This window comes from Haemaphysalis longicornis, unplaced genomic scaffold (genome assembly GCF_048455015.1).
Source record: "Haemaphysalis longicornis isolate Haplotype H1 unplaced genomic scaffold, Haemaphysalis longicornis Haplotype H1 scaffold_5, whole genome shotgun sequence".
Taxonomy (NCBI): Eukaryota; Metazoa; Arthropoda; class Arachnida; order Ixodida; family Ixodidae; genus Haemaphysalis; species Haemaphysalis longicornis.
In genome coordinates, this window is record NW_027526385.1 from 20,267,832 (window position 1) to 20,284,907 (window position 17,076).

At 50.1% G+C, this 17,076-nt stretch overlaps 1 protein-coding gene across 1 annotated transcript; it reads right to left on the reverse strand.

Annotated features, from left to right (window-relative positions):
* Window positions 1-806: 806 nt before the first annotated feature.
* On the reverse strand, window positions 807-5,656 carry LOC144139606 (uncharacterized). The gene is made up of 3 exons (XM_077671901.1): window positions 5,571-5,656; window positions 4,517-4,667; window positions 807-1,137 (listed from the first exon to the last, which is right to left on the reverse strand). Exons 1-3 carry the CDS (start codon window positions 5,654-5,656, stop codon window positions 901-903), a joined length of 474 nt encoding a protein of 157 aa, XP_077528027.1. The 3' UTR covers window positions 807-900.
* Between the last annotated feature and the right edge of the window lie 11,420 nt (window positions 5,657-17,076).

Consider the following 17,076-nt stretch of genomic DNA (forward strand, 5'->3'; position numbering starts at 1 on the left):
ATGATGTATGTATGTGTGCATGTATATGTATGCATGTATGTGTATGTATTTGTGTAATGTAGGTATAGAATGTGCCTACATATTGCCGCGAACCATGTATGGGTTTGTTTGTTTTTACTGCCGGGTCAAGCCCGGCTGTGTTATCTGCGTTCCAAGCAAAGTCTTCCATTATTTTTATGCCGCACGGGCTATCACATTCAGATAAGCAGACTGTTTCGCCCTAACGTCGCTAGCCCAGAATAATCTTCTGTGATCAACAATGTTCTGGATGTGAATCAACGGTTCAGAAACACTTGCGCCGAAAGATAAAAGCCTGCAGAGCAGAGGCCGCGGCATTCGATTCGACGACACTGATTGATTGATTGTGGGGTTTAACGCGCCGACGCAACGCAGGCGATGAGGCGCGCCGTAGTGGAGGGCTCCGGATTAATTTTGACCACCTGGGGATCTTTATCGTGCGCCGAAATCTCGTACACACGGGCGTTTTTGCTTTTCGCCTCCATCAGAAAAGCGGCCGCCGCGGCCGGGAAACGAACCCGCGACCTCGTGCTCAGCAGCGCAACGCCTTAGCCACTGAGCCACCGCGGCGGGTGATTCGACGACACTCGTCTGCGCAAGTCACTCTGGTTGATTACTGCTTCGCCGCCTCTGTATTGTTTTGAGTTGTTAGGGGAGCACAAATTCGCTCCAAGAAACTTATTTTCCTTGAAGACAACCGCGTCGTCTTTGACCACGTGACAATATGCATGCATGTACATACCTATACGGCCGCCGTAGCGAACATAACGAATTCCACGGGCGCGGCACTTTCGCCTGCAACCCTATTCCCGACAAATTAATAGGTTGCGGGAGCTTTATTTCAAGCTGCTGTAGATTGCCTTCTCCGACCAAAAATCCTCGCTAGTGGGTTGCCGGGGACTCGGGGCGTGACTCGTCGTCGCTCTCCGTCGCCGAGCTGGCGCCGGTGGAGGCGCTGTCATCGTCGTCGCTGTCGCTCGTCTCGCTGGCGCTGCTCGAGGCGCTGCTGCTGGCGCCACTGCTGGCCTTGCGGCCGCTCTCGCTGTTGCTGGGCCCCGAGCGACCCCTGATGCGTTCCAGGATCTCATTGATGGAGCTGTTCATGTCTTCCATGCTCACCTAGAAGGGGAAAAAAAGAGAGGCAACGAGGTTTTCTTCGGGAGAATTCGTAAGAAAACAGAATGTAATGACAGACTAAGAAAAACAGCGCAAACGACGGGACGAAGACAGGTAAGACTAAACCACTTCGTCCCGTCGTTTGCGCTGTTTTTCTTAGTCTAACAATGTACCAACTGGCCCATCAGCATACCCTTCTGGAATGTAATGACAGGTGATGAGTGTGTTCACCATGCATCCGCACGCACACCCGCACGCACAGACAAATTTACACGGCTTAATTTACGTAGCAGTGACGTGCTCGTTAAAGAGTAAAGAAAAGAAAGCCAGTGGTCTAGAATGTTAAAGGGGTCCTGAAATACCTTCCGCCGATGCGTGGATGTACATGTAACCAAATAAAGCAATGTATTAGCAATCTCCTCCCGCAAGAATTTTGTTGAAGCGATGAGTATTAGCTGAGAAATCGGAAATCAAAAACCGCGCATTATCGTCGCGCCGCGTTTCCTCCTCCTTTCAACTTACTCTCCGCTGTTGACGGCTAGCGAGCCTTCCCTCCCATGATTCTGCGCTCCCCGGCGGTGACGTACTTCCGCTATTGCGCTGCTCACACAGCCGTCTGCTACGGGCAAGCTTTGTTGACACCATGAATCACGCGCTCCGCTCAAGGCTGGAAAAGCGAACGAAAAATCTGGCCCCATGTGTGCGGCGGCCTGGCCTTGCCCTTTCGCGGTGTACGTTGCTGCAGAACTTTGCTATCGGCGGCACGCGACTTATTATCGGCGGCGAACTCGCAGCCGCACCGGGAGGATCCTGCGCTCGCTCCCTTGGATGCACAGCGCACTGTTTATCCAAAAAGCGCCGTATCAGATGTGGCCCCGCTGGTGCCGGGTCTTATTTTGCGGCGGTGGTAATTCCTGCCGGCGGCATGTGAAAAAGACATTTTAAACCGATGCAGAACCCGTGCACAAAACGCCAGTTCAGCTTGGGGCGACGCGTGGTGGAGAGCGGCAACGTTGGCAAAACATGCTCCGGCGCGGCTCTGAGCTTTCTAGCGCTGGAGCGAGCACCATTTCTTTGACAATATTAAACATCGGTTGCCCTGGCAACAAGGCACAAACCGCTCTACAAGTCAGTTACGGTTGCGTGATCCCGGTTCAGCTTGGGGCCCCACCTCGCGGCATATGGGCACTGCAGGCATACTACACACTCCTATTTGGAAGTGCGAGATGCGTTTGGCATTACAGGAGGCGATGGTGTGTGTGTTGTGGACGCCTTTGTTTCGCGATGAAATGCTACGTTGTGCTTCTGCGGGTGGATAGTGCTTCCCATGGTCTGGATTATCTTTCTCAAGCGGCGTACGACTCAACCTCGCATGGGGTATGTGCAGTGTGCGTGGCTAAAAGCCATCTCGGTTTGTGCGCCAGAGTTAAGTGACTTGCTGTTCGTCCCCGCAAACCGCGCGCGAGGTGAGTGCCGAATTTACGAGGGGCAGGAGGAGGCAACCCATCGTCTGTCAATCGCGGTTCGGTCTTGCAACGCATGTTGTGACGTTGTGTTCGTTCGAAACGCATCTCTGGATTGTTTGGAAGTTGAATAAAATGTATGCGTCAAACCCGGGCATTCGGCTCAGGGCGTTCTCTGCGATTGCAAGAAAGAAGTGCCACGGGGCTTCAACGCTTTCTTTATGGAACGTACTCAAGTAAGATAATATTCATGTCGTGTTATGGCCCTGTTTCATTCAATACAAACGGTTAAGCGTTTGTTTACACTTGTTTCGTTTGTCGTAAAATGTCCAAGCACTCCGGCACTCCGCTGGCAGATCAGCCGGCGAGCCGACGCTGAGCAGACGACTCATCTCTTTGCCGGAAGTGCGTGAAAAAGCCGCCCAATAGCAGGATGTCTAGCTCATGACGAACATCTGGGAATCGATGATGTAGACATGTGAAGATGGCGGCGTCCAAAAACACGAAGGAAAGGGTGAGAAAAAAGCGACAAACTTTGCAACAAAAGTGTGAGCTTTCCGCTGCGCGTAAAAGAGTAATACTTGGCACAGATGATGTTGACGACCCAATCTAACGATTGCGCTAGTCAATTTAGTGTGCTCAAAACGCCTTTCAGGGCCCCTTTAAGGAAATCATATAGGCTTTCTGAATTAAGAAAACGAGTTTTATGTTCAGACCAAGAAAACCAAATAACGAACGCGAGCATACACGCCTTTCGGACTTCGAGGATTTTATGTTCCCAGTAAGGCAGCTACGTCAAACGCTTATCCAGCAGTATAACAACGCAACGCCGCGTGACGTAATGCGGGTGCAAAGACACACGAAGTGCACTATGGTTGTCCAATGCATCTGCGCGAGGGCCACGGCCCAACCACATGGGCTCGTAATATTCGCACATCGACGTAGGCGCGCGTAAAAGTACACCCGCGAGGCCTAGCAACCCCCGCTGTACACCCTATAGTTCATCTCACAAGCTAGCTGCAGCACTGTGGAGGCTAAACTGTTGTCACCCTCAGGGCGCCTAACTCACCGAGAAGGAAGTGACAAAAGGCGCCGGGGCCGTGCGGTGCCACTTGCCGAGAGGGGAGAAGGGAGTGTCCTTTCAGGACCCCCTTCACGGCGGATTAGGCGCCCTCAGTGGGCACACTATTGATAACAATGTAGCCTCCACAGTGCTGCAGCTAGCTTGTGAGATGAAATATAGGCCTAACGCCAATGATCCCGCTTCAACCGAAGATTGTCTTCAACATTTCTGACTATTCAACTGCACCCGAACGAGGAACAATGTAAACCGGATTTCTTTTTTTTTTTTTTTTTTTGCATGACAACTCATTGCCAACCTCGGATGAAACGCAAAGGGAATGCACCGTACCCCGCTCTCCTTACCTAGCTACTCCGTGGGCCGGCTTGGACAGCAAGCGGAACTAGTTTCCGCGCGGTTCGGACAAACTTCGGCGGAACAGATGCGTACCAGTGCATTCGCTGTACGCCGGAGTTACACCCATCTGCACGTGTTTACGCCGAACTCTGTCCATGCTCGAGTACGCCGCTATTACGCGCCCATGGGTTGGGCGTAGCTAATAGAGAGTTTTAGCAGTACGTTTGTTTCGTGTTGTACGTGGTTACCGTGTTGACCGGGACCCCTCTGGGCACTTGCGCATTCGACGCGGTAGGGAAATTTGTTCGGCGGGCAGGCCCTCGCCATGCTCGTGCATCTGTCACGGTAGGGTGCGCCTCCTCGCCCTTCCTCCTCATCCTTCCGCACGCGCAGGCACAGTCGGGTCCCGGTAATCACGGTAACTACGTAACGACGGAAAAGACGGACTGCGAAAACTATTACTGCGCGCCATCGCGATTGCGTATGCACTTTCCGCACTCACTTCAATGTCGGACATGCGCTGGAGGATGTCCTTGAATGAGACCGAGCCGGATTGTTCTGGCTCCGGGAGGGGAACCGGCAACTGGGTCTTGCTGTGGATGCTGGGCAGGTCACCCTTCCCGTCAGCTGGCTGGTTCCAAGCCGTGGATGACCTGAGTTCCCAGGAAGGTTTGGCAACATTTAGCCGGTTTTATTAAAGCGTTACAACTTCGGATGTAGTCTATAGCTGTGCCCGCAAAGCGTTGAAAATTTAAAGCTATTAAGAGGATAAAATCTCAAGATCCCTTTGAGAGATTTCACATATCAACGCATGGGAAGCCTTCTCTGGCTGGGGTACGTTGTGGTCTCAAGTTAACTTGCCGCAACACTGAGCACAGCAGTGCAAAGTGAAGAGATATGCACGGCTGCCTCTTTCGCCAAAACATTCTATAATTAAAGACGATATTGGGCTACTTAAACGAAGAAATGTTGGTCCGTCCGTCTGTCTGTCTAAGCCTGTTATGTCAACATTGTTGAACAAGAACAAGACATTACACAACTATGAGGCAAAAAATAAATACATAAGTGATAATTGCGGTGTTCTTTTATTGAAAAATTCATGGATGCTTGGTTTTTGCAATACCAAATGAAATACTACATCTACTCCAGAAAAAAAACTCACTCCGTCGCCTGCTGTTGCCCGTGCTACTATAGCTCCTAGCGACAATTTAAGAATTCAAACGGCAACAGTAACGAAAAATTACCCCACCTTCCCGCGAGGGGAACCCTGTGGTGATGCGACGCATCTTGGGGGTTCACTTGGTGTTTCCGTTGGGTTGATTCTCTAATTGCGTGAAACGTGTGAGGAACGCGTATGATGTATTCTTTCACGCGGCGTAACGTCAACGATGACGGCCTTGTGGTCGCTGAAGTGTACGGGTAGTGGATGGTGAAGTAACGGGACCACCGTGCAATTTGCAGCGAAGATCAAGTCTATGCACGCGCCCCGTATCGTTGTTGGGGCACTAGTGGTCATGCACTACAGCGAGTACTTGACCGCCATGTGACGCACGAACCAATCGTGCCTGCGCACGTCCACGTTGAAGTCTCCGGCCAAGAGGAACGGTGTGGTCGAGTTGACGCTGTAGTGAGACTCCTCCATCGCGTTGTGCACGTACTCTTCGATTTGAGCGCGTGAGAGGTTGGGTGCGAGGTACACGGTCGTGACCGTAACGCCGCCGTTCACGCCGCTTCGCAGCCTTGTCTTCAGTGGTGCCTGTTATCACAGTGATCGGTGCTTGTTACGGTTGTTGGGCGATAGCAGAACTGTTTGGCTCCATTCAACGCATCGATGGAAATCGGAACGCCGGTGCTGGAACGACCGCGGCAACGTGGCACGGCTATGACGCAACACAATCCAACACAATCCAATCCAATCCAATCCAAGCCAAGCCAAGCCAAGCCAACCCAATCGAATCCAATACAATGCCCCTCGCGAGAGAGTGTTCGCAGAGGAGAAGGGGTGAGCGGCGGAGAGCGCAGCTCGCGCGGCGAGGAGGATGGGGGAGGGGTGTGGACGGAATTTTTCTACCTCCATGTGGACGGACAACAACAACGCCGTATGGAGGGACAAGGCGAGTGAATGAGATGCAGTCGCATCTAAAAGGTTGCACTAGATAGTTTACACGTTCCGCTTGGAACGCTCGTGGAGTAGGGCAACGTGGTTCTATAAACGTTGGAGTAGGGCACCTCGATTCGCGCGCGTCTCTGACGTACGGCAGCGCTGGCATCGAGGCACCCGCCCTGGAGCAGTGGAACGCGGTAAATTTAAATTCACTTGAGCAGACCTCTAGCGTGTTATCTTGGGAGGATAGAAACCGGAGAGAAACAGCATGAGAGGTGAGCGGGAAAGAGAAGGGGGCATTTACTTGGCAGAGACGCCAGGCGGCCAATTTTTTTTTTTTTTTTTTTTGTTTCGACCTGACACGTATTTTTTGACTCAGAGTATGAGTAACAAAATATTTGGGGGAAAAACAACGATGTCTCATTTCCACTCTTTGCATCTTGCACAGTTTCAATTTTCTTTCGGTGAACTTCAGCGATCGATCTTCTCAGGGTATGCAAGGAAGCAGAGAGCGTGGGTGTATTTCCACGATCAGGCTCAGCTCGTACATGTTAAAGGAGTATTCTGTACGTAGAACTCTACGAAGAATACGACCCTTCCTTTATGCCATCCTCGTGAAATGGCTCAGCTTCCTGGCTTCTAATTCACACGCCTCATTATACACGCTCGAACAAAAAGGCTAGGCTTCATGTTAAGTGCTTCATTGAGATAGTACTCTAACAATCAGGACTCTGTTCCCAGATTCATGTTTTTTTTTATTATTTACCGTCAATTTGCCCAAAATACATAACAAAAACATTTGGGCCAATAGCCGAAGCTAGTTAAGCCCATTACATAAATATACAATACAGCAGCAAACATTATACAGGTGCGTTGAAAGATATTGCTTACATACAGTGCACTAAAATCAAAGAATTACATAAAACTGAACAGAACAAAAAGAACGGGAGTTCGTGCGATGTTGTGTAGGTAGTAACTTTTTAGCATAGATATAAAGTTTTTAGCAATTTTTATTTCCACAGGTAGAGTGTTCCAAACTTTTGCTCCGTAATATTGCAGTAGACGTTGACTACAGGAATTTTGTGTTGAAATTCACATTACTAGCATTCCTAGTGTTCCTAGTAGGTAACACAAACATTTCTTGAAAATGTATGTCAAATAAAAATTTCGTTTACTATGCAGACCTTCATTTCACGGACAAGCAAGATTGAGAGTATTTGAAGCTTGCAGTATAATGGACGGCTGGGAACATAAGAGCTAGAAAACGTCACTATACATAACGTTGGTTTTTGATCCCTTTGTTTTAACGCTCGCTTTACTTCTGCCGACACTGGTGTTTCCTAGCCACGGTTATAGTTTTGTGTTCTGTACCGTCGGCATTTCGTTCAATAAATTCGTTTTGAAGCATATAGCTTCCGGGAAACGGTGCTCCGTAGTTCTAGAAAAAAAAAATTCACGCATCTCCACGACGTGAATCATGACGAGTGGTCGAAGCACTGGGGATCGTTCTTACCGTAAATAACCCGTCAGAGTGCTTCCTGCTGCTAAAACGATTTCCAATCCAATACAATTCAATTTATTCCAATCCGATCCATTCCAATCAAATCCAATTCAATTCAATTCAATTCAATCCAATCCAACACTCCTTGCGCATGCGCAGCACGGCTCTCCAGGATCTCTCTCTCTCTCTCTCTCTCTCTCTCTCTCTCTCTCTCTCTCTATCTATCTATCTATCTATCTATCTATCTATCTATCTATCTATCTATCTATCTATCTATCTATCTATCTAACCTTTCGTGAACCTTTTATTTTGTTCTTGTTAACCTTTTGCGAATTTTTATTGTTCACAGATGTTTCGACTTACACGGTGGTGTGCCGTGAGCACGGACACGGGACGCCGGATGGACAAGCCTCGGCCTTAAGATGCTTCGCCCCTAAAATTGCGAGCACACGTCAGGCTTTTCGGCTTTTTTTGATCACCCCAACTAAGTGACTTTCCTACCTCTTCAAGGCGGGCGTAGCAGCCAGGTATATTTGCGTACATCAGTAGATAGGTGCCCAGATAAACGCTAACGATGTACAAAACCTTCTCCCCTGCCGACTTCGTCCGCTCTACGTGTACGTTCCGAGCGAGTATCAACTTCAAGAGCATTGCGTATCGGTTCCGCAAAAGGGGAAAAAAAAATTCCCCCGCATTTCCCCGAAGGGGAGTATGAGGAAGTGCGAAGCACGGGGTGATGCTATGAGGGGGAGTTTGTTGAAGTTTGGTGGCATTTTGCCCGTTAGTTACATTAACACCCCCTCGTGATCACGTTCGGCTTAACACGCCTCGTTTGTCCCTCTGCGGAAATCTTGGTGAATTAACGTGTATGTTCGAGAGGAGGAGCGCACCGCACCGCAGCGCACCGCAGCTGCGAAGCGCCGACCGGAGTGAAGGGAGAGGAGGCGCAGTCACGTGAGAGAATGCAGAACTAGCGGGTTTGTAGTATCACGTGTACACCACGCAGTTATCAAGCCGCTATAACGCCGCTGAGTCGCCAACGCACGCCGCTGACGACGTAGTTTGAATGCGTTAAAGATATAAGGCGCGTTACTAACACTGATACCAACGTCGCGTCCGTGGCTTAGTCGGTAGAGCGTCGCGCTGCGGCCGCAAAGTGGACACCATCGGTTTGAGGGGACGCCATCGGTCCCACGAAGAAAGCTATCGCTTTAAAAACCTCAGGTGGTGAAAAGTAATCCGTAACCGTGCCCTCCGGCACGCCTCAGAGCCCGCGGGTGATAGCTTCGGCGCGTGGAACCCCACTTCGAAGACAGCGGCCAATGCCCGAGTGCCTCGGCTCAGCGCTAGTACGATGGAATGCAACTCACCCTGCAGCGTGGGCGCAGGTTGGGCCGGCTCCGAAGCTGGGCTGTGAGCAGAAGCAGAACAGCGGAGCTTCTCCGCTCTGGGCGCCGTGCTTTGCCCTCGCATGGTGGGGGCAAACGTAGCCCACGGGCTCTCCGCCCAGCATGTCTGCTCCGCCGAGGTTATTCCAGCCCTCTGCCCCTCCTGCGATCGCAGCGCCCGCGGCTCGTGACAATTGTTCTTCGTTTTCTTTTCCACCTGATTTAACGACTGCAAACCCTCCTGGCTATGCGGAAGTGTCTGTTTGCAGGTCGTTGCGTCGCATGACCTGCCTAAAAAGTCTGTTTCAACGTAACGTAGCTTAAAGGGGCACTGACACAAAAATTTAGCATCTTGTTTTTTTCGTTGCGATAAGTAGCTAGTGACCTACTTATAACCTGTAGAAACCTCATTTGCTTCAGCGTGCGACGGTTCTTTAATTAGAGAGATTTTAAATGCGGCCAGTCGCAGTTTCGGTTTCAGCGAGTGCCGCGAAACGATGGATTTTGTGGATTTTGTGTGAACAAAGCTGACCACGTGACCGTCGGAGGGATATCACAGAGCAGAGCCGCCGTAGCACTGCCGAATCCGCATCGACGGCAGTTTCTGCGAATGCCCCCACGTACTGATCTCGTGAGGCGCTTAATTAAAAAGCGACCGTGGATGTGACGCAGGCGATGCGAGTGCAAATGCTACCGCGGCTAAAGAACGACGCGCGACGCTCGAGGCGGTGGGTGGCAAGACGCGCGCTGGGAGCAGCCGGCCGGTTTGCCTACAGGTCCGCCTACAGATGTGTTCGGCTCAGCACTGCGGCGGATATTCGAGTGCCGCTCTCGTAAGCGGTGCAGATGACAATTTTTAATGCAACCCGCCATCGCATCATTAACTCCTTTCTCATGTATGCCACCATGGTCGGGACTTGGGGACAATTTCGTGCAGCGGTAACAAGCTATCACTCGAGCTACCTGCGCCGGCCTGGGCCACTTCGCGGCCGTGGCCGCCGCCTGCACAGCGACCGTGCGGCTAGCTCAGTGGGCTTTTCGTGCCTCCGGCGCGTTTTCGCATCCAATGGTAATAAACAGTAATAGAAACAGAGTGCCTGGAATCGCTGTAGAACTTTGGTCGCGGCCAGCTGCCCGATTAGCTGACGAAATCACGGCGCCTCCGCCGCCAACGATCGGGTCGTTCGTTCTCGAGAGCAGAAGCTCCGCCCTCCGGCCCTACGATTGGAGCGGCGAGCCGGGCGAGCCCGCGTAAAACGCCGGTAGTGCGGAAGCGGCAAACACAAACTCGTGACGTGTTTGGATGTTGTTTATTTACAATTGCGCGTGGTCCTCTGCTGGCTGCTCGGTTGCGTTTCGCACACTTCAAAATTGATTTTAAATATGTTCTAGGCTGTATTCGCCGCTGATATTTTGCAGATGATGTATATGTGTTCCCACCAATCTATCTCCGACGTTATCTCGCCTTCAAAATTTTGTGTCAGTGCCCCTTTAACTAAACCTAAGTAAGCCTAAACCTAACCTACACTAGCCTAAACCTAAATAAAACGAATTTAAACCTTAATCGAATCGAATCTGACACAAATATAGCGGGGATTTTTTCGACTTCATTTTGTTGAAACCGGCTTGATACGACGGAACGACCTTCAAAGACTCTCTCTGGCTAAGCCTCTTAGAAAAATTATCGGTGGTGGGATGGCGAGGTGGTGATGATGATGATGTGGAAAGCAAGAATTGAACCATGCCACAAGATGGTATTGGGGATCGCTGAGTAAGCTAATAAATTCCAGCTTGTTATTAAAGATCAACTGAAGACCAACTGAATAAAAATGTCTTGAGTAATCGTGTGCCCCGTTTAGCTGTTGTGAGATCTGCCGACATACTATGCCGGCCAAAACGCGAAAGGTGAGGGGAATTGGCAAAACTTGATATGATACTATTTAGCACGAAATATTTCGAAGCTATCAAACATCAACAAAAACTGGCAGACTACTTGGTAAACAAAAAAGGCCTAAGGAGTAGCTTAGGCTTTGTTGTGATTTAGATATGCTGTGATTTTCTATTTTCTAGAGGCGTTCAGTGAGTCTTATCATGGCGATGTTAAAAAAGGTTGATGATAGAACTGACCCTTGTGGGGTACCTCTGTTACCCCACAAGTGAGCATTGCCCAATTGTGGTGTTTGCTTTCCTCTCACTGAGAACGTTCTTGATGTAGTTGTAGATCTTCTCCCCCACGTGAAGGCTTTGAAGGTTGTGTTTTTAACGCTGGCAAAGGCCTTCGCAACGTCAAGCGCCACACTCACTCTGGTTTCACTTGTCTTGTTTTCCAAATTTTGATGTTTCAGTTGGAGCATAATGTCACACATTGATAAAGGTGGACGGAAGCCTATAATGTTGTTTGGATAGAGATCGTGACTATCCATGTAGTTGGTCAGTTTTGTTTGCCCGACATGGCCCATCAGCTTTCCTACGCACGTGAGCGAGATAGATCTCAGGTTTCCTAGGCTTAATTTCTTGACCGGATTTGGGATTAGGATTATCTGAGCAAGTTTCCATTCTTAAGGAAGCAAGCGTGTGTTCCACCATTCCAGCATATATGTTGCGAGATTACAACCCATAGCCTACGTTTCAGAGGATCTTGTTCACTGCCTAGTCCAGCCGCCGATCACATTTTTAGCTTATTGATTGCAGCTCCTATTTCGGCTATCGTGACTGGGTTGTCCAGGACTGAGTTCTCAAGGCCCTGAAATGGCGGAAGAGACTCTGTTTCCGTTTCTCTGGTGTAGCGATCTTTGAGCTCCTCTTGAAAATCTTTAGCGGCCATTCCGGTCAAAAATTTTGTGTGGGATTTGAATAAAACATACGGAGGTTGCGTCGAAGCATAAAAAAACAGTTCGAGGCACATTCTGCGCCTGCGGAACGTGAGCCGGCTTGGCTACATTTTGAAGAGGTGCGTCCCTGCATAACACAACGGTCGTCCTTAATAACGAATTCGCGTTCAGTGCTGTCATTGGCTGCGGCCGCAGGGCGGATTGACTGATGTGATTGTTAATGGTACCCCCTTTCTCAAGAGAAAATATTTGAACTGGTTTTAGCTGGTCTCCGCTGGTCTCAGCTGGGCCGCTGCTGGTCCCAGCTCGGCTGCTGCTGGTCCCACTGTTGGTCCCAACTGGCCTTCTGTTGGGACCAGCAAGGCTTCAGTTGGAACCAGTTGGGCTACTGTCGGAACCAACAAGGCTGCAGTTGGGACCAGCAGGGCTGCAATTGGGATTATCAGGGCTGCTGTTGGAACCAACAGTTGCTCCCAGGACTTCTTGGTACCCAGATGGTCTTTGCTATAAGTACCTCCTGGAATCAGCAAATCGTTAGCAGAAACCAGCTAGTACAATTACAGTACTTACCCCATTCTAACGCGCACTTTTTTTCCTGAAAAATAGGTGGAAAAATTGCATGCGCGTTACAATCGGATACGAAAACGAAACTGCCGGAACAGCGGAAATTTCGTTCCACCCATCGCCATCGCCATCTCAAGATGGCGCCAAAGCTTTCAGCAACGATTTTTCGGACGCAGGAAGCATAGGCGACTAGGCTTTTCTATCGGCGTTCACACAAATCGCCAAAGCGTTCCACTTGCGCGCTTGATAACAGCAATGGCAGCAACGCTCTCACGCGCTCAAAACGAGCGGTCGGCTGAAGCGTGGGCCACGATCCCATCGACCATGGTTGAACGTTCGTTCAGAAGTGTGGCATCGCGAACGCGCTTGACGGCACCAGAGTCCTTCAATGCTTTATTGAAGGACTCTCACGGCACCAAGGACGAGATGTTGTGGTCAGCGGAGAGCGACGAGGAGTGAGATAAGTGACATTACCTGAAGACATAAATCGCCGGTTTCTCTCGCATTCGTTTTTCTTGCTCACAAAGTTCCGTGCGCGTTACAAACGGAGGTGAAAGTTTTTTCGTTTTTTTTTTTTTGCCAGGAAAATCAGGTGCGCGTTAGAATCGGGGGCGCGTTAGAATCGGGTAATTACGTATACAGCTCAACTTTCTGTACATAACACGAATAAATTTAGGCCTGCTCCCGAAACAACATAATTGTAACTTTTTGACGACGCGTCATCTGACCAAAAAATCTAATATATCCATGCTGTACTGGTTTAATTTTAGCGTTTTCTTAGAGCAGGCTCAAAATAAATTGTGTTTCTTACAGGTGGTGGCTGTATTCTCCTCTCTGCTATTCTCCCACCAGCACTACAATGTTCTTTTAGTCAGCTCTACCGCCTTGAAGTTTTCCCCCTCTGTGCTGCCCTTTAATCCCGGAGCTTCGGGAAGCCAAATATTTCGCTCTATATATTTGGATGGATACACTCACATTCCAACACTATGTACCGCATAGTTTGTTTCCTTTGCGCAGACCACGCATATCTCATGATTTTGTGTATATTTCCCCACAAAGGTCTTAGTCCTCAGTTAAACCTGCTCTGGCCTCAAAAAGCGAAGCACTGCCCTGGGAATTATCGCGGAAATTTTCCTTTCTAATGTCCATTTTCTCTGCCTTGTACATCACTAAGGACGTTTCTGCTTCCATTTTTTCTCTTCATTTGTTTGTTTCTGTCTGCCTTGTTTCTTTTTTTGGTTACACCTTGACTGTCTTTGGTTCTCCCCTGTTCTTTCCCCATTTCATCGTTAGCCTAGTGTTCCTTCCATATTTCATCGTCAGCCTACTCTTCCCTAGGCACTGCGCGCCCACGCTTTTCATGTATAGTCTTTGTCAAAATTTTGTGGGACACGGCTACCATGGCCGGAGCAAGCACGCGGCCACTATCCGCTATCGGCTGGTTGCGCGGCTAAAGAGAGCGAGGGGAACTTTCGCTCTTGCCTTTGTTGTGTGGCTAGCGCGACAAGAGCAGTGCGTGGCACTTCGTTTCAGCCATCCATGGTTTCAGCGCAGGTACTTCGCGCCGGACAGACGAAGGCAAGAGCGAAAGTTCTTCTCGCTCTCTTTAGCCGCGCTACCAGCCGATAGCGGCAGCCGGAGCGCCGCTTCGTGGCCGCGTGCCTGCTCCGGCCACGTTAGCCGTGGCCCACAAAATTTTGACAAAGACAACCTTAAAACTTAAGCTGTACACTTACGTGGATCCATTTCTCTCAAACTCCCCTGAAAACATACATAACTCTGATCTTCTCGAACTTCAAACGACGTCCAGCCAATATCTGCCTGCACTGCTTCGTTAGTTGTTTACCATGCGCTCCTAAGGCCAACGGCCAACCGTTCTCTGGTTACGCCTTTCAGAATTCTTCAAGCGGCCAAGGCAAAATGTCTAGCACGTTTAACGGCTACCCCATGCCGTTAGTGATGATTCCTGGTGTAGTTTCCGCACGTGTTTGGGCCAGAACGGCGGGAGAACATTTATGTCTCAGTGCGAGATCTCTAGATGCGCCGTTCTAAAGAAAAACCGCTTTACGAAGATTACTGAGCGCAAGCATGCCAAGACAGCGAAAAAGAGGGCGCAGCCAGAAGGAGGGCGTTGTTCCCTTTTCTTTCTTGGTGGTAGAAACGTTCCTGGAGTTGCGCTGCGCCGCGTCGTTTGGCCGCAAGCTGATCTCTGCTGTCGGATGATTTCATGCGTTCACTCACCGCTGACTACGTCAAGAACTGGTGGTGCGATTGACCACGTATTCACATGGGAGATTGAAAAATTGAACGTTACTCATTTCTTGATGCACTCGCTAATGCTTCGTGTTACGTCAATGGACATTTTTTCAGTAGCGATCTGCGCATGCGCGAGCTGCCGGTCCGCCATTCTTGGCCGGCGCCTCCTGAAAAATAAACAAAAAGCGTCCCTCGACTTTCTGCTTGTGGAGCGGCTGTCTAGCGCGCTACGCGTTTTTATTATTTTTTTCTTTCTATAGGCTGAGACATCGTGGTGTGCACAATAAAAGTTTATTCCTCCTCCTCTACAGCTCGTGGTGGGTTCGTACGTGCACATACAAAAAAAGGCTTTCCAAGGAAAGGGGCAAAGATGTTTGAGGCTGACCACACTGCAAGCACATGCATGGCTGCCAGTGAGGGAGTAACGAGAATGACAAAAAAAAAAACCTCCGTCGCATGCCCCCGCGCGAGGGACACGAGTAAATGCAGAGCATTGGGGGTGGTCACGTGGCGTAGGTTGTGGTAGTTGTAGTTGTTGTTGTCGTAGGGGTTGGGTAGTTGGGTTGCGAGACGAGAGAGAGAGAGACGAGAGACGTAAGTACGTAACGTGTTATTTATTGCCATCGTTTGCACCCCACCCTCTCTCACTGATTAGTCATGGGGATGTGAGCCTGCTGCCGTGAAATTCATGCGAAAGGTACGAATGACGGGTGGGTACGGGATGAACTGCAGGACCAGGTTATTTGGTGCACGAGTTTTCCGAAAGCCCGAATTCTTTTGGGGGAAGGGGAGGGGGGGGGGGGCGTGCCTTACTGCCATTTTTAGTTCGCGCGGCGGCCGCTAGGAGGACCGATACTGGAAAAAGGTCCATTCTTACCTATGCATGAAGGTTGCTAATTTTATTTGAAAAGCGGAGTAACTTGTACTCTACCTGTATCGATATCGCGGATAAGAGGAAGCCTTTGCAATGGCGTCACTGTTGCCAAGGGGTGAGACGAACTACTGGCAGTGCAGCGGGAGGGGGAACGCCAGTTCCGCCATCTTGACGTTAGGCCTCGCATTACGTTTCGATATGTCAAACGTCATCGAAACAGGCCGCCGATTGACGTCGCAAGACAGCGAGTTGCTGGGCAGCACCCAGGATAATCGGTGAGTGGCGCTGCCGGCGGGAGCGTTGGAGGTGCCGTCGCCCGCAACCGTGCACGTCCAGGCAGCGCCACCCCCTTCCCTCCCCACTTTCTTTGAGTGCTAGAACGGGCATTTACCTTGATAAAATTACTTTGTGTTACAAGTTAGCGTTTTTTTCCAAACCTTGAGATGTGCGTGGCAGGTGCATGAAGATCGGCTTTAAAGTTGGCACGAGGTTCGCGGCAAAGCTGTCATGGCGAGCTAAAGAACACACTGCGGCGCAATGGACCTTTTTCCAGTAGCGATCTGCGCATGCGCGGGCTGCAGGTCCGCCATTCTTGGCAGTCGCCTCGGGCAAAATAAACACAAGCGCGCCCCTCGGTTTTCTGGTTAGGAGCGGCTATAATCTGCACGTTTTCTTTTTTTTCTCTCTCTTTGGACTCCTCGTGGTGGGTTCGTACGTGCATACAATAATGGCTTTCTAAGAAAAGGGGCGAAGGACACTTGAGACTGACCACGCTGCCAGCACATGGCTGCAAGTGAGGGGGTTACGAAAATGAAAAAAAAAGGGGGGGGGGGGGCACTTCGAACACGGCAGATTAGTCACGAGAACGTTCGCCTGCTACCGGGACATTCATGTGAAAGGTGCGGGTGACGGGTCAGTGCGGGAGGGGCAGCAAGACCAGGATATTTTGTGCACGAGTTCTCCGAAAGCCAAACTTTCTTGGGGGTGTGCCTTACTGCCATTTTTAGTTCGCCGTGGCGGCCGCTAGAGGGACCGGTACTGAAAAAGGTCCATTGCATCGAGCCAAAAAAAAGTTATAAACAATAGGATTAGCAATAACCGAATAATTATAAACGTTAACTGCAGAAGTGAGTTTTACTATTCCTTGCTCAGTTTTACAACTAATTAGGTGCACAACTGCATGTTTACCCACGCGCTGTCTTATTAGATGCGAAGCATCTCATGCGCGGGCCTGTGTCCCCTACCACCCTCGTTGTCCGCCGTCCGCAATCTACTGCGCATGCGCGTCTCTTCAGCCCCGTCAGCGTTTGGGCTGACGTCAGCGCAGTCCACTATAAAAAGAAATAGCTAGGCGGCGCTCGGTTTCGATCCCACGACTCTGGCCGCAACGGGAGGTACGTGGCGCTCTTCCCACTGTGCTACAAACCGAGACGGGAGCATGTGCTACGAACGCGCCTTATGTCCTTCACTCATTCAAATACGTCAAGAAGCTACTGATACAACGAAGGCACGCGAAGCTGAACGTCGACGGAAACAACGAACTG